Source organism: Gorilla gorilla, chromosome 15, assembly GCF_029281585.2.
Source record: "Gorilla gorilla gorilla isolate KB3781 chromosome 15, NHGRI_mGorGor1-v2.1_pri, whole genome shotgun sequence".
NCBI lineage: Eukaryota > Metazoa > Chordata > Mammalia > Primates > Hominidae > Gorilla > Gorilla gorilla.
The window spans coordinates 81,095,365-81,117,585 of record NC_073239.2 but is presented as its reverse complement, the minus strand read 5'-3'; the positions used below and the strand labels follow the sequence as shown (position 1 = coordinate 81,117,585).

General features: G+C 47.3%; 1 protein-coding gene across 14 annotated transcripts in view; it reads right to left on the bottom strand.

Moving 5' to 3' along the window:
• SYNE2 (spectrin repeat containing nuclear envelope protein 2) overlaps positions 1-22,221 on the bottom strand; it is a 374,696-nt gene that overhangs the window by 11,437 nt on the left and 341,038 nt on the right. For 11 of the 14 annotated variants that reach the window (XM_055362017.2, XM_063697890.1, XM_055362019.2 and 8 more), the window contains 7 exons: positions 14,502-14,664; positions 6,061-6,248; positions 5,428-5,578; positions 4,882-5,064; positions 2,860-2,997; positions 1,962-2,156; positions 505-781 (listed from right to left, as the gene is read on the bottom strand). In XM_055362017.2, the coding sequence (XP_055217992.2) occupies positions 505-781; positions 1,962-2,156; positions 2,860-2,997; positions 4,882-5,064; positions 5,428-5,578; positions 6,061-6,248; positions 14,502-14,664 (1,295 nt within the window). Of the gene's footprint in view, positions 1-504; positions 782-1,961; positions 2,157-2,859; positions 2,998-4,881; positions 5,065-5,427; positions 5,579-6,060; positions 6,249-14,501; positions 14,665-20,358; positions 20,890-22,221 lie in introns of those variants that run through there. The other 3 variants (XM_063697895.1, XM_063697896.1, XM_063697897.1) reach the window with 2 other exon arrangements.

Sequence of the window (22,221 nt, the reverse complement as noted above, 5' to 3'; positions counted from 1 at the left end):
GGACTTCTTGAGTTCAAGACCAGCTCTGGCAACATAGCAAGACCTTGTTTCTACAAAAAATTTAAAAACTAGCTGGGTGTGGTGGCGTGTACCTATAGTCCCAGCTACTCAGGAGGCTGAGGTGGGAGGATTGCTTGAGCCCTGGAGGTTGAGGCTGCAATGAGCCGTGGTCGCACCACTGCACCTCAGCCTGGGTGACAGTGTGAGACCCTGTATCAAAAAAAAATCACTGATGACTCTCCCAGACAGCCAGAGCCATCACTGAGTAACCTTAGTGTCTGAATGTGAATTTCATTTTTTTTTCCCCTTTCATTCCACCTGTGATGAGAGTGAGCCAATTCTCAGGTAAGTTAAGAGATGGGCAGGATAGAGCACAGGAAACCACAGAAGTCAGGGTCAGCCACAAGCTGGACTCTTGGTCACTGAGAGCTGGCCGTGTTGCTAAGGGGCTAAAAACATAGCCAAACGGGTCACTTTCCAGGGTGCTGGGAACCCAGCTGTTACCTGACAGTGCGCTGTAGTATGGGCCCTCCTCGTCCTCTTCGTGAGAGGAGGAGCCCCCCACGTCGCCTGTGTGGTCCCACTCCAGGGGGATGGAGTCCACGCTGACAGGGGTCTCGCAGCCAGACCGCTCGTGCCCCGGGGCCACTAGATGACACAGGGACTGAGGAGATGACGGTTCCTCGCTCTCTCCCCGTTTACGCCAAGAATCAGTCTGGATTTCTCTGGGGTCTTCCATGTCTGTTTCATTCTCAGAGGCCTCCTTTTCATCTTCCAAGCCCTAAACCACAGTATCCAGTTGTTAGAATTAATCAACTCATAGGCTTCTGCAATTAGAAAAGCAGGAGAAGTCTGCCTATCCAGCAGTTTCCAAAAATAACTGCCAATAGTATTTCTAAGGCAGCTTTAAAAAGATCAGGTTCCCAGGTCCTGTTTCTGGTTATTCCAGTTTAGACAATCTGGAGTGGGGCCTAAAATCCGTTATTTTCCCAAACCTCCAGCTATTTTTTCTTAGGAAAAAAAAGCTGAAGTTTGATAATCTAAGTTAAACAACTTTATCTAGGAGATAAGGAAATGGTGGCCAAAGTTTCATTGATGGTTAATGGCAGGTTCCTCCAAGAATCAGACTATTTTTGAAAAGGACATTTGAATGTTCTGGGTAAGACTCAAACTTCAACCAGATGCACCAGGTTCTCTCTTTCTTATCCTCCAACTTAATTGCTCAGTGTCTGTATTCTGCTTGTGTCATAACGTCTCTTTCAGTCTAAGAAAAATGACTCTAAGTGGCTGTACTTAAAAATGAGAAATTGTAGGGTAATTTTTGAGGCTGTGTCTGATGAAATAACTACATTTGAATGTGGCCAGTTGGAGACACAAAAAAAGAAAGAGTGGCCAGTCGTATCGGTCAATGGTTGTCATTCAAGCTTCAGGCACACAAAGGCAGTAAACTTTGAACAGTGGCCTTAACTCCACCTGAACTTCCCAAAAGGGCCTTTCGTCTGGGGAAAGTTGCTTTTGAAACTCTTGTGTTTTCTCTTCCAAGGTGAGAACAAAGCATCAGAAAGGCACAAATACTAAAAGCTTCCAGCCACTAAGAAAGAGGGAAGGGCAAATACATTCCTAAGTTACTAATGTAATAAAAGCAGAAGAGTTCTTCAAGAATTCTAGGGGTAGTGATGCATGCCAGACAAGCCCAGCCCTGAGGAATACTTAAAAGCGACTCGCGGAGCATGCGCCTCAGAAGTGCCATGCTTTCCACTGGGGAATGGGAACTTGTAAGTTACTGTGGCTCTATATTAATAAAAGTGGAAATTAAAATGTTTTGATATAGCCTTTTCTTTTCAACCAAAAAATAAACCGTAATTAACCATTATAAGACAGGTCCCCTAATGCTTTAAAAATTTGGTCTCACGTAAACTCTGAGCAGCCCAGGTGCCGTTTCTAGGCAGCAGTGCCCGTACCGGCGTGCAGGAGGTAAGCCGCCGGTGGAACCGGGAGACCCTTCCAAACACCTCCTGGCAGTAGCGGTGGAGTTCCTCCAGCTCATCCTCAATCAGCACAGCATCCAGGGGCTCGCTCTTCTGAATCAGCTGCTCCCCAAACACAATGAGCTGATCAATCTTGTTGGTATTTAATGTAATTTCCTGTTGGAAGCCCTGTTGAGAGAGGAGAAAGAAAGGATTTCAAAGAAAGTTACCCTGAGCTTCCACTGCCTGTTTCTTCTAACGGGGCCATAGAAAAGCATCCAAATGTCATTATTGTTTTTTTCCTTCACCTACTACTCTAGCTTTAGTTTCTAACTAAGTGACAATGACATTTTAAGTGATTGTCTATATTCCCCCTCACGGGCACTGGCTTTTCCAATTAAAATAATTCTAAAAGTTTGACACGGGTTGACATTTACTGTTATTAGGTGTGAGAGAAAGAACTTGCCATGGCAAAACTTGGTGGGAACAGAACATTTCCCACAATAAGCCACGAATGGGCATTTGCTTTTGCTGACACAATAATATTCACCGGTGCTGTTATACTAGGGAAGGCAAATTTCCATTTCTCAACCTCTTCCAAAATCTGGCCAAGGAGAGAATTACAGTGAGATTAGCCTGTCATACAGATATCAGAAACAATGGGAGAGTGGACCTCTGTTCTTGGCCCCACTGGTGACACCAATACTCCTGGACCGTAAAGAACAGTATCCTTGCACATGATAATCTGGTAGTACACAGGTGGGATATAGCCTGGCTGCTTTAAGAATTCTGAAATTTGCTCTCAGAGTATCGTGTGAAATTTGCACTTGGCCAGCTCTCCCCCGCAAAGGTGTGTTCTTTTGAGAAGAGCTAGGGATGCAGCAGCCCTCACATTCAGTTGGCGCATCTTGTCATCGGCGTCACTCTCTGAGAAGTGCTCCACGTTGGTCAGCTGCAGGTCCATCTCTGTGAGCCACACCAGAATGCTCTCCCTGGTGCCCTCAAATTCTTCCCTCTGGTTGGTGAAATGCTGCAAAAGTGGGGAGGAAATCACATTTCTACTGACCACGGAACAAGAGTTCAGACAGACAGCAAGGCCACCTTCGGCCACAAGAAAAGGGTACCCAGAATACTCAGGGAGAAATCTGCCTCTAGGGTACCCAGAAAGCCCCAGAAGCACTATGTTGTTCAGAGGCTGGGGTCTGGTTCTGGCTTTGTGAGACCAAACAAGCCCCCTCAACTTCTCTGAGCCCCAGCTTCTACGCTGGCAAGTCGGGGAGAGAGTGGGAATGTTGATTATGGTCTCTGAGGTCCTTGAGCATTTGAAATTCTAAAATTCTCTAGTCCAAATCAGTGATTTTCCTCTGTCCTTTGAAGAGCCCCCTGAGGGGCCAGGCCAGGCCTTCTGCCTGTTTTACACATTGGCCTTTTGCAGCTTTTGCTTGACAGAAGGATTTAGTAGCTTCAAGATGGAAAAGCCCTGATCTCAGGATTGAGGCCAGCCTGGTGCCCCTTTCTGCCTTCACTGATAGAATTCTGAATATGTCTTCCCAGAGAAAGAAGACCCAGAGCAGTTTTATCATCTCCAATTAAGGATGCCTCTCAGGTTACTGCTTCACAGATAGGCAGCTGATGTTCAGATCAGTATAGCTTCAGTGCCAAAGGAAGGCAGATTAGTCACAGCCAGATCGGCAGGAGATAATTAATGTAAGAGGCCAGGCATGGTGGCTCACACCCGCGATCCCAGCACTTTGGGAGGCCAAGGTGGAAGATTACTTGAGGCCAGGAGTTTGAGACCAGCCTGGGCAACATAGTGAGACCCCATTTCCACAAAAATTAAAATCAGCCAGGCACAGTGATGCATGCCGGTAATCCTAGTTACTCAGGAGGCTGAGGCAGGAGGATCCCTTGAGCCTAGGAGTTTGAGGCTGCAGTGAGCTATGATCTCACCACTGCACTCCAGCCTGGGCAACAGAGTGAGACCTTGTCAAGAAAGAAGAAAGAGAGAACAGAGAGAAAGAAAGAGGGAGAGACAGGAAAGGAGAGAGAGACAGGAAGGGAGAGAGAGACAGAAAGAAATGCAAGGGAGTTGTCTAGGTTACTAGAAAAGCCAATGTCTTCCTGAGAAGGAGGGAGGGAGGGGGAGAGAGAGAGAGAGAGAAAAGGAAGGAAGGAAAGAAGAAAAGGAAGGAAAGGAAGGAAAAGAAAGGAAGAAAAGAAAGAAAGCCCAGATTTACATCTTTCTAGGATGGGTTCAACCATGCCCTGCCCTGAGAACAGATGCAGAAATTAAAATTGTGTCCTGTAGTCCCTGCCTGTGACAGTCCTTTCAGTTTATACCTGGACTCACACAGGTTTACACAGCACATCTTCTGAATGACAGAAATCTAAGGTGAATATTTACCTTCAAAAACCAAACCTTTGTGTGCTCTGAAATTCAGAGAATAATCACAGTCCCCAACCCCCCAGTGCAGACAGGGGCTCTTGCATTCACGTGCCTTGTCCATCCTCCTCAGTGCGAGAGCTGGGGGGTCCCATAAAAACAGACAGATGGGCAAAGCGGGGCTCCTTCCAGGGGCCCACGTGTTGCCTTTTCCAGACCCAGCAAAGCGGTGCCCTGGACTCTGAGCTAACATGCACACCACCACGGGTTATAGAAGTTGTAAAAAGAGCTGTGTGTTGGTAACACAAATCTCATCAAAAGGCACTGCCTAAGAAGCCCCACATGCAAATCCCCCTTTTAAAAAACGAACGTTGGCAGCTTTGGGCTTCTTTGTGTTGGAGGAATGTTAAAACAGCTCAGGCCTGAAGTGAAACCTTCTACCTGCTGCTTTGTGCGACAAGCCTGCCATTGCGTATCGTGCGTTATGTCTCCTGGAAAATCTACACCCGAGCCAGGTGCAGAGGAGCTCACCCTGAGTCTCCGCAGGACAGCCGTGACCCGCCTCTGAAGGTTGTCCCAGCGCTGGTTGCCCTCGTGGACCATCTGCTTCAGCCTGCTGGCCGTGTCTGTGCGGTTCTCCCGGGCCAGCCGCCGGTACTGCTTGTTGATGAGCTCCAGCTGAGTGAGCCGCTCGTGAATCTGCCGCTGAAAGGCCTGCATCACATGGGAGGGGTCAGAGCCAAAGCGTGCAGAGTGCCAGGACGCCCTCCTTCCCTTCTACATCCCAAGCGACCTGCTGCCAGGGGTTCATCCCCAAACTGCAATGGCAGCAGAGGGCCTAATTCACCAGTCCTGATGCCAGCTACAGAACAGGCTTTCAAGTTCATTACATAGCAGCTGGCGTACATCAGCAATGTCTTGCAAAGCTGTCTCAGCAGCTGGGGGCAGGCTGTGGTTTGGGCAGCCCTCGCCAAAGGTGAGGGGAAGCTGGCTACTTAGAGGAAGTCATTTCAGCAGCCCCCAGGCTCGCTGCAGGCTTGGTTATGATCAGGAGACCGGGATGGAGAAGGTGTTTACCTCAAACCTCTTCAGTTCCTCTTTGGCACTCGTGTACAACACCTCTGAGGAATTTGGGCAGGCCGCCGTCCTCTCAGCTGACTTGAGCCAGTCCTCAAAGCGAGAATAGTCGTCTAAAAACTTCTGCCACAGGCGCCACGTCTCCTCGATTCTGATGGGAGCAAAGCAACTTAACACAAGCCATCCCCTCCAAGCCTGTGCTTTTGCACTTCTTTTATCCCCTGACACCCGCACGGTTTAGTGGGGGAGACACTGTTACCCCTTCTGGGAAATAAGAGGGACACCACTTCTTGTCTGTGCTCCTCCTGCCTGGGAGTGCCAAGCAGCTCAGAGCTCCTGCTTCACAGAGGTTAAAAAACCAGGAGACAGGGCTGCCTCCACTACTGCCCGGCTAGGTCAACAGAAGCACAGCGGCCAGTCCACAGCCACACCCCACACAGGACAGCTGGGGATAGACATTACTCCTGTTACATTTTTCTTGAATAAATCCTTTGATAAGCATTGGGCCTTCTCTGCCAATACCTGGCACATTTCTAAGTGAAACGAACAGAATAGTTACTGTGAATGAGGTCAGAAGGGTGTACTGAGTTCGGCTGACCACGCTGAAGGCATCTGGGGGAGCTTAGTTCTTACTTCATGCGCCGCTCCATGGACATGGCACAAATGTTCCTCCAGCGTCTGTCCAGGCTCCTGGTGGTCTGCTGGATCGAGTCACACTCGGTCTCATTTGCACAGGCATCGGAGTCGTGCAGCAGGACGTCACAGATGTTAAACACGGACTCCACCCCTGCGCTGTGCTGTTCAATATCTCGCTGTAGATCCTGTGATTACAACAGAGTAAGAAACCTTGTGAGATGTTGGTGGCAGCAGGAGGGTCAGCATCAAAGGACCTCCATTCCTCCCTCCCTTCTCCCAGCTCAGGGGATACTTCCCTGGGTGGATTTCCACCGTGAACTTGGCAGTACACATGGAATCCCTCTCATCTTTGTGCTACCCTTGTGCTGTCAGCACCTGACACAAAGTTTAAACACTGGAAACATCTAGGACTTATGCGCTGAACCATGTGAGGGGTGCCACGGTGATGGGTGTCCTCTACGCACTGACAGGTGGCGCCATTACTGTTGGGAGCCCATCGCCCCACAGATTTCGGGTATGCATGGGATCTACTCCATACCACCCAACCCCAAAGGGCTCCAGTTTAGACTTGGTTTCAGGGAGGTCTTTAGAAACTGAGTCTCTTCGGCAGGAACTCTCAATCTTTTATCAGCTACCGAACTCTTCAAACACACACCAAATTGTGCATGCAGCAGTGTGGGTGCCCACAGCTTCCCCGTGAGCCCATTCAAGGGCTTCATGAGCCCAAGGGAGAAATTCTGGCAGACAGACCTTGCCTCGCCAACTGATAAAGTCCAGCCAAAGCTGTGGTGGCTTGGAGAGAGGTGGGGTCTCTGGAGTCTTGTCCTTTGATGATGATAGTGACGCAGTTCCCCAATTTGGGAAAAATAACATTTATGAAGAGAAAATGCATGGTCATAGGAAAAAACTGGAAAACCTCTTTACGAATAAACATGGCATTTTTAGTCATCATCAGATAATATTTCTGCTGTACCCCATGGGTGGGCTGCGGGGAGGCAGAGAGATAAGGAACCTGTTTTGCCATTCTGGAAGAGTTAGGCATCCCTGATGTCCAAATTGTGTGACAAGTGACATGAGACCACAGCATTAATTTTAATATCCAAATTACATTGTGAGAAAGCAAACACTAAGTTAAATTCTATTTTAATTATTTGATAATATACCAATTTCTAAAATCTACACTACTTTAACCACTATTAACTAGACTAAATCCAGTTCCCAGGACTCAACAAATTTCAGTTAGTAAGAGGACTGTATTATAAATGGTAGCTGTCACCATCTACAGAAAGGCAATATAAGCTTCATTCCAGGTCACTTTCATATTTAAATAATTTGAGATTACTACTATATTACTAGATGGGACCACTATTTTCTTACTCTCTCTTTTTTTTTTTTTTTTTTTGAGACAAGGGTTTCACTCTGTTATAGTGGTGCAATCTTGGCTCACGGCAACCTCTACCTCCAGGCTCAAGTGATCCTCCCACATCAGCCTCCCAAGTAGCTGGCCACCATACTCAGCTAATTTTTTGTATTTTTGGTAGAGATGGGGTTTTACCATGTTGTCCAGGCTGGCCTCAAACTTCTGAGCTCAAGTGATCCACCCTCCTTGGCCTCCCAAAGTGCTGGGATTACAGGGGTGAGCCACCACGCCTAGCCCCTATTCTTTTACTTTTCTTCATATAAATGCACAATTCCGATCATTGAGTGTTTAGGCTGATACGAGAAAATAAAATGCTAACCCGCCAACTGAATTTTAAATCAGGCAGTTCCTAACACTGATCCCGAGTACAAATGAACACCACCAGGTTATATTCAGAAGAGATGTGTTTTCCACTTGGCCACCCTGTGTGCACTGTGAAGAATGTGCAGGGTGATTTCTTTAAAGCTCTGCAGTGTGGGTAGAATGCCTGTTATGCTCGAATGGTGGGAGTCTCCCTGGAGTCAATCTGAGGACTAACTTTAAAGTTATTACATCTAAATAAAATTCCAGTTTTAAGAACTCTTACCGGTTCACAGAACTGTCATGGGCCCTTCTAAAATTAGAAGATACATATCCCATTTAAATACTAAAGTAATAAATTAGGAACCCTAATACTGGTATTAAATAAATAATACTAATCATTAATAACTGAAAAATGCCCATGACCTCATCTGGCTCCAGGTGGGTAAGGTCTAGTTGAAAAGCCGAGAGAAGTTCTAGTTTATGGACAATATGAATGCTCTGTATTTTAATAAACTCTGCAATTATCCTACATTATTTATTCAGCTTACATTGAATCAAATGGCTAAAGAAAACTGATTAATATTTAGGGTAAATGGCCGTAAGAAATGAACTCTACAATAATTTATAAAAGACCATCAACATCTTGGTTAAAAAAAAAAAAAAGCCCAAACATTTTCAAAACTTTTCAAAAAACATTATCAAAAAATTTTTAAAAACCATGTAAAACACCACACAATGGCCTACTAGTTACCTTGTACAAAAAAAAAAATAAAGTGATAGACTACATTTTAAAGTGCAGACCATTTAAGTGCTAGACAAGAACATTTTGCAAGCTGAAATAATCCTACCACTAGTAACCACGGAGACGTAAGTCTGCACAAGAATCAGGTTTTAGAAACTGTCCAAACCTAGAGAAAAAGTGGATTTAAGAAACAACATAAAACAATGAGAAAGACTTTTGCCAACAGTTCTAACAGGCTCCTGTTCATTTCATTTTTCTGCCCCTGGGCAGGTGACACAGAACCCTGAGGTTGGGGAGGAACTTGGGGGTCAGGGGGTACAGAGCAAGAGGAGAAGGGGAGACATGAAACTGGAGAAGAGAATGCAGCCAGAAGAATGAGAATAAAAAGGAACCAAAAACAGAAGGTAAGGGTGGCTGAGGAGAAGAAAAACAGGCTGAAAAGACAGAAAATCATATAGCGTGAAGCCCCCAGTGCCAGCTCCTGAATGTGTCTGTGGGAGGGGCTTGGGTAGCAAGTGGGACAGGATAGTATTGGGATGGTTCAGGGGGTTTGAGGTGAAGCTCAACTGGCCCACAGCAGGGGCTATTAATTAGCCAATGGAAGGGTAACTAACAACAACTCCAAGCCACCATCTGGCACCCCACAGAGAAACAAGCAACCAACCAATGAACAAACTAGGACAGGGATCTTAAAGATTCAATGAAAGTGGTTCGTGATTTAAGTGTCACAAAATTGCCACTACTTCCTGTGCATTTTAAAGATGATATATTCCATAGGAATAACCCCCATTACCTTATACTTAAAGGTGTTCTATATAAGAAAGGTGAAACAGAAAGGACTCCTATAGGGTCTGACCCCTCCCCAACCAGGTACATTACAGTGAGGATCCAGGGACATCATGGCTCTTAGCTACTTTTGGGGGCTGAGGGCTTTTGCAGAAGGCAATACTAGGTGATGCCATGTTTTTAGGTCTTATTTTTGGAAGCAATTAATTTATTATATTTAGTTTGAAAAGTAAACATAGGTAAGGTGGTTGTTTTTTTAACCCAGACCAAAAATGGTCACTAGGTAAGGTTTTAAAAAGTGGCCCATACATAATTCTTTTGTGTGACACATTTGTTTCCAGTGTTTTGGATGGGGTACTTAAGGTCTGAGTTTAGCATAATATAAACACATTGTAACTTATTCTTTTTAACAAAAATACTAAAAGTATCCTGAGATCATCTGTGGTAGGCAGAATTATGACAATGACACCCCCCAACAAAGATGTCCAGATCCTAATCCTGGAATCTGTGAATATGTTAGATTACATGGCAAAGGAGAATTACGGTTGCTAATCAGCTGACCTTGAAATAGGGAGATTATCCTGGATTATCAGGGTGGGCCCACTGTAATCCTAAGGGTCCTTAACAGCAGAAGAGGAGTCAGCTAGAGGGAGATGTGACTAGGAAGACAGACACAGAGAGATGCAATGTTGACGGCATTGAAGGCAGAAGAAGGCGCATGTGAGCCAAGCAATGTGGGTGGCCTCTAAAAGCCAGAAAAAGCAAAAAAATGGATTCTCCCCAGAGCTTCCAGAAAGGAGCATAGTCCTGACGACACCCTGATCTTAGCCCAGTGAGATCCATTTCAGATCTCTAACCTCCAGAAATATAGTAAATTTGTGTTTTTAAGCTGCTAAATCTGTAATTTGTTACAGCAGTAGTAGAAAACACAGCATTTAACTTCTTTACAATAATGGTAGTCCTGAACACCAATTCCACTAATTTTTTTTTTTAAGTAACCAAGAGATAGAAATGTCACTAAGGTGATGCTGAATTCTATAAAGAGAGAATTGTCAAATCAACCAGATTGAAATTATGTGCCATTGTAGGATGGGAAGAAATAAGGCTAAGAGAATAGCAGTGGCTCCAAATTGTATGCTTTTGGGAACAAATTCTCTGCAATTTAATGTTCTGTCACACTTCGGATTTATAAAAAATTAACACACAATCAACAGCCCTTGCAAAATTTAGCCAGCCATTCTTTAAGAGGAAAGATACTGACAGCTTCCATATAATCTACCTGAAAAAACTCACCACTCAGGGTAAATTGTTATTTGCAAGGCCTTGCCTTTTCACAGTCTGTTCAAAGACATTCATCCTAGTGGATCACACTTGTAAGTAAAACTGATGTGTTCAGTAGCTGTGACTCCAATGAGAGAGGCATTAAAATCTCTGTAATGTCCATTAAAATTCCATAATACTTATATCAATATTCTTTTCTGCACAAAGCAAAGACAGAGTCTAGATGACCTCAATGAAAAAGACATGCTTAAAGTTCCAAGGCTAAGTGGAAAAACCAGTATTTTTAATTTGTAGCATTACTAAATCATATCACTTTGAAAGCCAGATAACAGGTATCTTTTAAACAGTAATTGTAATAGCACTTAGAAAAGTCAAGAGCAGGGAGGGCCAGGCATGGTGGTGCCTGCCTCCAGTGCCATCTACTCAGGAGGCTGGGGTGGGAGGATCACTTGAGCCCAGAAGTTAAAGACCAGCCGGGGCAATATAGTGAGACTCCATCTCTTAAAAAAATGTCGGTCGCCCAGGCTGGAGTGCAGTAGTGAACTGCTTGACCTCCTGAGCTCAAGAGATCCTCCTGCCTCAGCCTCCCAAGTAGCTGGGACTTAAGGTACATGCCACCATGCCCAGCTAATTTTTTTTAAAAAATTTGGCTGCAGCTCCCTCTCCCTCTCCCCACGGTCTCCCTCTCCCTCTCTTTCCACGGTCTCCCTCTGATGCCGAGCCGAGGCTGGACGGTACTGCTGCCATCTCAGCTCACTGCAACCTCCCTGCCTGATTCTCCTGCCTCAGCCTGCCGAGTGCCTGCGATTGCAGGCGCGCGCCGCCACGCCTGACTGGTTTTCGTATTTTTTTTTGGTGGAGACGGGGTTTCGCTGTGTCGGCCGGGCTGGTCTCCAGCTCCTAACCGCGAGTGATCTGCCAGCCTCGGCCTCCCGAGGTGCCGGGATTGCAGACAGAGTCTCGTTAACTCAGTGCTCAATGGCGCCCAGGCTGGAGTGCAGTGGCGTGATCTCGGCCCGCTACAACCACCTCCCAGCCGCCTGCCTTGGCCTCCCAAAGTGCCGAGATTGCAGCCTCCGCCCGGCCGCGACCCCGTCTGGGAAATGAGGAGCGTCTCTGCCTGGCCGCCCATCGTCTGGGATGTGAGGAGCCCCTCTGCCTGGCTGCCCAGTCTGGAAAGTGAGGAGCGTCTCTGCCTGGCCGCCATCCCATCTAGGAAGTGAGGAGCGCCTCTTCCCGGCCGCCATCACATCCTGGAAGTGAGGAGCGTCTCTGCCCGGCCGCCCATCGTCTGAGATGTGGGGAGCACCTCTGCCCTGCCGCCCCGTCCGGGATGTGAGGAGCGTCTCTGCCCGGCCGCCCCGTCTGAGAAGTGAGGAGACCCTCTGCCTGGCAACCGCCCCGTCTGAGAAGTGAGGAGCCCCTCCGCCCGGCAGCCGCCCCGTCTGAGAAGTGAGGAGCCCCTCTGCCCAGCAGCCACCCCGTCTGGGAAGTGAGGAGCGTCTCCGCCCGGCAGCCACCTCGTCCGGGAGGGAGGTGGGGGGGCCAGACCCCGCCCGGCCAGCCGCCCTGTCCGGGAGGGAGGTGGGGGGGTCAGCCCCCCGCCCAGCCAGCTGCCCCGTCCGGGAGGCGAGGGGCGCCTCTGCCCGGCCGCCCCTACTGGGAAGTGAGGAGCCCCTCTGCCCGGCCAGCCGCTCCGTCCGGGAGGGAGGTAGGGGGGGTCAGTCCCCCGCCCGGCCAGCCGCCCCGTCCGGGAGGGAGGTGGGGGGGGTCAGCCCCCCGCCCGGCCAGCCGCCCCGTCCGGGAGGGAGGTGGGGGGGTCAGCCCCCCGCCCGGCCAGCCGCCCCGTCTGGGAGGGAGGTGGGGGGGTCAGCCCCCCGCCCGGCCAGCCGACCCGTCGGGGAAGTGAGGGGCGCCTCTGCCCAGCCGCCCCTACTGGGAAGTGAGGAGCCCCTCTGCCCGGCCAGCCGCCCCGCCCCGTCCGGGAGGGAGGTGGGGGGGTCAGCCCCCCGCCCGGCCAGCCGCCCCGTCCGGGAGGGAGGTGGGGGGGTCAGCCCCCCGCCCGGCCAGCCGCCCCGTCTGGGAGGGAGGTGGGGGGGTCAGCCCCCCGCCCGGCCAGCCCACCCGTCGGGGAAGTGAGGGGCGCCTCTGCCCAGCCGCCCCTACTGGGAAGTGAGGAGCCCTTCTGCCCGGCCAGCCGCCCCGTCCGGGAGGGAGGTGGGGGGGGTCAGCCCCCCGCCCGGCCAGCCGCCCCATCCGGGAGGGAGGTGGGGGGGTCAGCCCCCCGCCTGGCCAGCCGCCCCGTCCGGGAGGTGAGGGGCGCCTCTGCCCGGCCGCCCCTACTGGGAAGCGAGGAGCCCCTCTGCCCGGCCGCCCCTACTGGGAAGCGAGGAGCCCCTCTGCCCGGCCACCACCCCGTCTGGGAGGTGTACCCAGCAGCTCATTGAGAACGGGCCATGATGACAATGGCGGTTTTGTGGAATAGAAAGGGGGGAAAGGTGGGGAAAAGATTGAGAAATCGGATGGTTGCCGTGTCTGTGTGGAAAGAGGTAGACATGGGAGACTTTTCATTTTGTTCTGTACTAAGAAAAATTCTTCTGCCTTGGGATCCTGTTGATCTGTGACCTTACCCCCAACCCTGTGCTCTCTGAAACATGTGCTGTATCCACTCAGGGTTGAATGGATTAAGGGCGGTGCAAGATGTGCTTTGTTAAACAGATGCTTGAAGGCAGCATGCTCGTTAAGAGTCATCACCACTCCCTAATCTCAAGTACCCAGGGACACAAACACTGCGGAAGGCCGCAGGGTCCTCTGCCTAGGAAAACCAGAGAACTTTGTTCACTTGTTTATCTGCTGACCTTCCCTCCACTATTGTCCTGTGACCCTGCCAAATCCCCCTCTGCGAGAAACACCCAAGAATGATCAATAAAAAATAAAAAAATAAATAAAAATAAATAAATAAATAAATAAAAAAATGTCAACAGTAGTATCAAATATTGAATCTGGTGAAAAAGGTTCACCCCCAATCCGGTCTCCAAGCACCTGTGGTATGTGGTGTGTGGTGGAGGCTTAACATGAAGAAAACAGATTCAAGTCTGAGAATCATACTGCTTCTATGGTCGAAACAGAATCTGCCCATAGGTCTGAGAAAAACAGGTAAACAAAAGCTAAAGAAAGAATAAGATAAACTTAGCTATTTTAAAAAAAAAGTAAAGACAAATCCAGGCATTACAAGTGAGAATGAGCATGTGGCCATGAGACCAGGGAAGGCAGGAAAGTGGATTCGATAAACCAGTGACATCGAAGAGCACCTGCCAGGTGGGTACAATGAGAAACACTGGCAGAACTCAGCAGCTTTCAAACTGCCCAATTTCCAGGGTTGGCTCAGAGCATGCATATCTGATAACAAAAATGCACAGAGCATTGCAGCACTTAAGAGGCTTCCTAAACTATTGGTCCAAGCATGTTCCTTATCACACCTTTTCTTGTTTTAATTTTTTAAAAAAGCTGTACCAGACACACAGAATATAATCCCATAAAAACCTTCCTTGGTTAGAAAAGTTGCTTTTCTTTCAATTCATTGCCTTTCAAAACTATATTAACAAAACACAACAAAGATCAGTTAAAAAAAAGACATAATTAAAAAAATCTTATTAACCACCAAGATTAAGGTTTGCATCTTAAACATTATTCACACAGTTTCACAAAAAGGTACATGAATGTGGGAGGGAGCACTCAAGAGACGGATATAAGAACATGGAAAGGTGGTCAGTTTTCTCTGGAAAAAGCAAACCAATGTTATGAAATGTGAGCACGTGAAAACACATAGATATACGGGGAAGGCCTGAGTCACTGCACATCGCGGACACCCGTACTCTTGCAAGAGCTCATTTCTGATTGTCCCACCTGCTGCTCAGCGAGCCTCTTCTGGATCTCTTGATCATCGCAGACGTCATAAACAACAGGCTTGGAAAGCTCAGACTCAATTCGAGCCAACCAGGTGCGAAGGTTGCTCATGTTTTTGTCCAACTGCTGAATAAAAGCAAAGGTCTCCTTCAGCTTCTTCACCCTACACATAATTGCAGAAAAACAAAACAAAACAAACCAGTGATGGAAAACAAAAGCCCAATACTTAGTGGTGGAAGAATGTGCCAGTAAGAGCATTGCAGGGTAAAAAAGAATCTATTTTGCTTTGATTTTATATCAGAACAACTCTCATGTCACCAGATACGAGTTCTCAGAGAATATCTGAAGCTTTGCAAGGCTGTTGCCTCTGTTGATTTTCAAAAGGACTGAGAGTTAATCCATCCATGCAAATGGAAGTCCTATCATTCCCAGAGTGAGAGCCCCTGAGACCCAGTTCATCTTCCTGGGGCTCCAGAGGTGAGAAGATATGCCATTTTTTCCTAAGTGAAAATAACCACTCCTGACTTCTGCCCAGTTTCTGCCGTGGGTATGCCTGAGACTGCAGCAGCCGGTGATCTACCCTGGGAGATTAAAGATGTTACACGCCTGGTTCACTTGGTGGTATTTGGTCCACAAGGCCTCTCATGGGACCCTCCTCTCTGAGTAAGCAGAGAACATGTGCCAAGCCCTACTGCTTCAGTATGAGGGGTTCACCCAGCCGTATACATTGAACCAGCCCATGCGGGTAGATTATGGGGCATCTCTGTCCGTCTAAAAGGGAGGGGGCAAAGGAAATCTGCATGCAAGCGCAGTTCTAAATGTGATCTCCCTCGCCAGTCTGCCTCAGCTCCCATCCGGCCCAACTCGGCATGGAGCAGATTTGAAAGCACACGCATGGCATGAGTACAACTTGGCGTGCACGTCCACATGCTGTCAAGGGGACGTGATGTAGCTGTTGAGGGAAAACAATCTTTTTCTGACATATATACTAAAATAAAATGCTCCAATAAACCGCTTTCCTTAAAGTCCTAAAGCACAGCGAGGTGAGCCAAGATCTGTCCTGGCGTTCTGTGGGATTTGTAGTTAATTTCAGACATTTAAAAGTAATGGCTCCAATGGAAAGTTCCCACTTATCAATACTTACATTGGGAGATGCTGTCAGAACTGCACCCCATAGCTGGGAGCACTAGAGAGATAAATGGGTGCACTGACCCTAACTCTCAGGAGGCATTGTGCTCCATGCCACCATCACCTCTTACTTGACCGAACAACCTCCTCTCAGCCCCCTAGACTTCCTGCCCACCTTTGGTTCTGTAGCCAAAGTGTAAGTAAGTTCTAGAAGGCAAGTCTGATCCACGCTCAAAGTCTTCAATAGTCCCTGCCCTACCCTGAAAAACCGGTTCAGCCCCTTGATCTCTGTACCTCAAGCATTCAGGGGCCACTCTGCCTCTAACCTTGCACTCTCTCAGACACCGTGCACCCACCAGGACAGGGAGTGCCATGGCCAGGCTGCAGCCGGCCAGTTTCCGCCGCACTCACAGCACCTCCCACAGGGCCTGGTGGGCAGGAAGCTCTCCACAAATGCTTGGTGAATGGACAAATATGGACAGGCACTTCCATGGGACTGACTTCTAGTTCCATTACCAGCTACTTTTAAGATTTAGTGAAAGTCCTTTCACCTCAGCCCCCTTATTTCAAGTACACCCGCAAAGCTGCTTAAGCTTCAGGGAAGTGGTAGCATCGGGTGAGGTGAGGGCCGGAACTCCGGAGGCAAGCAGACCTGGGCCCAAGTTCCATTCTCCCATCTAAGAGCTCTGCACCCTGCAATGTACCTAACCGCTGCCTCTGAGTTTCTTCATGATCTGTAAAATTATCCACCTTGCAGGTGGTGGTGAGCTTGAAATAAGAGGCTGCATGTAAAGCCAGCTGCACAGAGTGAATGCTGGACCACATGATGCTACAATCACGCTTTATTTACAAGGCATTGGACCTCACAAAGTTCTTTCATCAGTGTTTTATTCTCAAGGGCAAGCTTGGAAGAAGGACATGTGGTCTAGAGGTGGAAGAACACAGACTCTGTGGTCAGGGCCTGGGTTTGCGTCCTGGCCATGTTTAATGCCATCTATAAAATGGTGTTAACAGTAGTACCTTCCTTCACTGGGTAGCTGAGGGGACTGAATGAGATATAACATGTGAAAGGCAGAATGCCTCGGAGATAAATGCCCAGCAACTTACAGTTGTGATAAGTTTCAAGGAGCCATGTTTTCCAAATTACATTCTTACTGCAAACACCACAAGGATACGTTCCCTTCAAAGCCACAGATGATTTATTAAAAAGGAAGTGACAGAATCCAGGACCAGGCCTGGATACAGCTGTAACCTAGATCCTGCCTTCATTCCTACAGCTTCAGAGGTACACCCTCCTCACCCCAGTATCTTGCCACCTTGATTGCCCTGGTTCCAAAAAGAACACTCCAGACAACTACCAGGGTAGCTGAGAACCCCTGGCACTGTGGGACAAGGAGTCCTCCAGGCAGTTCCTGAGGGACTGCCCTCCTGGAAGGCTCTGCTGGAGGAGAGGCCCAGCCACGAGAGCTTCCCGGGGGTGGGGGAAGGGCTCAGGCTCGTGACCTCTGCACAGCTCTCCTGCCCTCCCCACTTCTCCCTCTTCCCAGAATGAAATCTCCCACGGCCTTCATCTAGCCCCTGACCCTATTCCACCCTAAGAATCCCAGCCTCTTTCTTATTTTGAAAAGAAGAGGGCTAGAATCCAAGTATTTATTTATATATTTTTTTCTTTTTCCTTGTTTCCTCTCTTCTAACTTAAAGCAATTAACACACCGGAAGAATTCAAGTGTTTAAATGAAAGGAGCTAACTAGCAACACAACAGCCTGGGTACAGATCCACAGGACTGTGGTGATCTTGAACTGTTAACCCTGGGGGTTAGGTGTGCAACAGGCAGAGGGGGTATGGAGAAGGTGGGGGAATAATTTGCTTGGTTTCCCCAGGGCTGTGGTATCCAAAATGGGGTGCTCAGGACAAACCAATGGGGTGTAGGAATAAAATATGAGACTGTCTACTGTCATCCCATTCTTTTAAAATTTCTACAATGCGTATGCTTTAAAATTATAAACTTAATTATTAAAATAAAACATCTATATCCCACGCTGATGGCCACATGTGCTAGGCCTGTTGTGCTCCATGTTAGCAACTCATGTACTTTTTTTTTTTTTTTTTTTTTTTTTTGAGACAGAGTCTCTATCGCCTACGCTGGAGTGCAGTGCTGCGACATGGGCTCGCTGCAACCTCCGCCTCCCAGGTTCAAGTGATTCTCCTGCCTCAGACTCCTGAGTAGCTGGGATTACAGGCACCTGCCACCATGCTCAGCTAATTTTTGTGTTTTTACTAGAGACAGGGTTTCCCCATGTTGGCCAGGCTGGTCTCGAACTCCTGACCTCAAGTGATCCACCTGCCTCAACCTCCCAAAGTGCTAGGATTATAGGCATCATTTCCTCTTCATAACAATGCTAGGAGATAGGTAGTATTATTATCCCTACTTGACAGATGAGGAAACCGAGGCACAGAGAGTAAAGAGCTTGCCCAAGTCACATGGTCAATAGCGGAAGCAGGATTCCAACCTGGGTAGTCTGGTCCGGAGCTGCTGTTCTTAAGCACTACCCATCCTCTCACATAATCCCACACACACTAACATGCACATACTGGAGATACAGGATCATTTTGCTGCAGTCAGAGAACATGACCAGAAGTCTGGACTCATAGCTCAGGATACACTGAGGGGTAGGAGCTGATATAGTAGATGCTACAACCTGGGGCTCTTAGCAGGTGCCTGGGGAGGAGGCTGGAAGGCTCAATACATGCTGCCCACGTTTCCCCTCCATGATTTTCTTTCAGTAAACACTTAACCATTTGCCTTGTCTTGGATCCTGCACAGACCGTGAGGATTCAGAGATAGCTGGAAGATAGGACTTCTTCCCAGAGAGGTCATCACCTAATTTAGATGTAATGTTGACACTGTAATACAACATAGGAGTTGCTCAATAATAGCTGTTGAAGGAGTAAATGATGTTCACTCATACCTTCCAATTTGTCTGATTTGTCTTCTTCATAAAGAGGTGGCCAAGTTAGATTTTTAAAGAAAAGAGGTAAAGACCAGAGCATATCAGAGCCCTTTTGCCACAAAGCAGTGTGCTGCCAGCCTAGGAGCCACTCGTGCTCCTCAGCCGTGGTTTCACACAGGGCCAATGAAGCAGTGACGGACATTCACATCACAGGCATACTTAGTGCAAGTTAAAGAGCGGGGGAAGGTGGGAGGGAAGGAAAAGAAGGTCACCAAGTGACAAAGCACTCATCAAGCCAGGATTTAGCCGGTATATCCCAAACTCCATCCAGAGGTCTAATACCCCCAAATGCCTGGGAATCTAAATGTTGTTCCTCTGATCATCAGGTAACAACTTACCCTGGGACTCATCAGGTGCACTGCTGAGCATGTATTGTTCTGTTCTGTACAGACACTGTAATCTAATTATCACCTGTCCCAGGTCAGGAAGTATTTGTCTTTTGCCAACCCAGGCAACTGACCTCCACATTGTTGGGCCTTGTTAATACTGCTCTTGAAAAATTTAAAATCTCAAGTTAATATCTGGAAATGAGAAAACCTATTCAGAAACCAGACTGCTGGCACACAGAAGCAACCACAACACTGCCTGACATCAACCACCTGAGCGGTTTGCTGCCGTGGCCACCATCTCTGCACTTGCCCAGGTTTTGACCCAGGTGCTCTTAACATTTCTCATATAGACATTTCAACAAATAACCTTTCTCCAGGAAAAAGCAGCATGATTTCCTGAATTAAATTCTAGTTATGAGAATCAGAAAAACAAAATTTTTAGGTACAAAAGCGAAGTCTTCCACCTGCATAGGCTCTTTATTGGGAGACCTGAACAAAAGCAAAATGTTTTCTATGAAACCAAACAAAAGAATTATGCCTAAGAGCCGCTTTAAATTAGAAGAGTTCTTTTGCAGTGATTATGGGTAAAAATGCAGAAAACAATCAAGGCAAATAAAGTTTTTCTTTTAACTAGCAATGGATGAGAATATAACATTGATGAACACTGCTCTCCTTCCAAACAAACAAAATCAAGCCAGGTTAGCAACATTCTATATACCAAGCCTAAGCCTTAACAATGTATGATGAAGGCTTTACATGTCAAATTTATACATATGGAATAATTTACCATTTAGTCCTATCCTCTGTGCTCAGGAGTCTACAGTTAAATTATAAAAGCCCTAAATCAGTCTAAGTGAACAAAAAAATTCCTATGCCTAATTTAAAAAATACTAAGGAAAACTGAGATGGTTCAAGTATCTGAATTTGTACTGAAATAAACAAATAGTCAAACCTGCGGGCAGCTGTCAGTTGCAAAAAACACTGTACAAATCCTGTACAATTGTACCTTTTCACATGACTAAACATCCTTATGGCAAAATAATGCATTACTCCAAGATCCTGAAGCCCTGATTTAGGGGCAGAGGCATTACAATACACGTCTGAGTTCATTGCCTCTTTAAAGCATTTTTGTCACCGGAGGACTTCCATTTTCCACACGGCATAATCACTCCTCTGCCCTGCTTGTCAGAGGCAGACTGCAGACACCACACGCATGCTGACGCTGGGAAAGAACCCATCCCCCGATGGCTGAGCACAAACACTCCGCAGCCACCATCTCATCGGTGATTTCTATTGTAACCAAAGCGACACAGCCAGAGAGCAAGACACAAGGGACAGCAGCTGGCGCCTCGGCCCAATGCAGAGCTGATGACGAAAATGGCACTTACTGTTGATGAGAAAAAATCATTCCTTATGTTTAAGCGAAAGCTCCAAGTTCCCGGCTGCACCTCCACCTCCCAGGGCCGAGGCAGCCCCTCCCCCTGCCCAGCGTGCCCTCTTCACTGGTTCAGCATCTTGCACAGAGGCGGACGCAGCCCTCTCCAAGGCTCCTTGTGAGCACGGCTGGCTGGCTCGCAGGCACAGGGCAATGCCAGCGGGAAGGAAGACACCTTCTCTCCTGCTAACTGCAATTTTTAATCTCAGTTTTCTTCCTTCCAATAAACAAATATCTCCAGCTTTTTCCTCACACACACAGTCTTTGTTCTGACGCTACAGGATTGCAACGCTGGGGGAAGAAAGTCACACTGTTATCTTGGCTATGGGTTATTTATGAAGTGCTATAAACAGAGAGAAGAAACATTTAGATTTGGGGCATGCAAAAGAGGATTTCTGTCCTCCTCAAATTAAATTTCTCTGTTTCAGGTTTAAAAGAAACAGCAAAATCTGAAGCCCCTGAGTCCAATAGGAATGCCTTCCTCTTGTCCTCTTAAAGAAGAAATTTCCCTGTGGGGGTATTCTGCTCTGCCCTTTTGGTCCTGAACATCCTGGTTTAGGAGGGTCAGAGAGTTCATTTAGTTTATCTGCTTTGTGCAAAAAAATTCTATTTTGCAGTATAAAGGGAATTTATTGCAGAGGAAGAAATTCTGTAATTTTCCTTGCTAGCTCCTCCCAGGGTTTACCATAATGTGTCTGAAAATTCCTCCTTATTTATAGCCTCAGTTTCTCGGGACAATCCTGAGTGGCAGTGCTTGGTTTGTGTCTAGTCTACCTTAGACTCATTCCCAGCCTTATTCTGAGACTTGATATCATTTTTCAGGAGTCCCTAAAGACCAACATTTAGTCATTATTATATCCCCACCTTGAAACGTAGCAAAAACATGCTACACCAGTGGAATCAGAAGTGCAGATCTGGCAATAGTTCTCCCAAAATGCTGCATCTAACTCAGGCCCACGTGGTTGGCTGTTCCTGCAACCTGCTGAACATGAACCTCTGAGGCTCAGTACACTGGACCTGCCTGATGCTGGCCATCAGGCCACTTGCTCATTATCCTCTTTCCTTTGGGGAGCTCCCCAACCACCCTCAGGAAGGCATTTCTGCAGGGTCTGGGAACAGCGGCGGCCACCCATTCTAGAGGCAGAAGGATCAGGCTGATGGGAAGGAAAATGGAAGTGAGGAGCCTCACATCTGGCTCTGCCTGTGCTAAAATAATCCCTAAATCCTTCCAGTCCCACTGGATCAGGCAACCTGCTAAGACCAACGCAAGTCAACTTCGTGACTAGCAGCATTGTTTGGTGTTCCAGAAAACCTTGAGAAAATACAGATAAAAGGAGAGCAATGAAAAGCTTTATCAGTTTAAAAAGGCACACGTATTCCTGCCCATTCTGCAAGGCATGGAAAACAATCTTAACACACAATTGCCACGGTCATAACTTCTGAGTTTAACGATAACATTTTAATTGCCACTACTATAAAGTAGGTGAGCTTTTCAGGTTGGTAGGCAAAATTTAGAAGTTATGCTTGGTTTAAAAAGTTCCTTTTATGGATTTGATATTCCTGATAGTGAGAGCAATTCAGTGTAAACAGGAAGGAGCTAATCTTCAAGGTCATATGGTACTAGGAAAGTCCCTCCTTGTCAGTGGCTTAATAAGGACGACAGGCCTTGCTAGTGGTGCTACCATCAGAGAGAAATTCAGGAGAGAACATAAAATTGATGACATTTGTTCATGACATGTTATAACATGACATCTTCCATAATGAACATTTAGAAAGTACAGATAAGCAAAAAGAAAATTACAATCATTTTCATTAA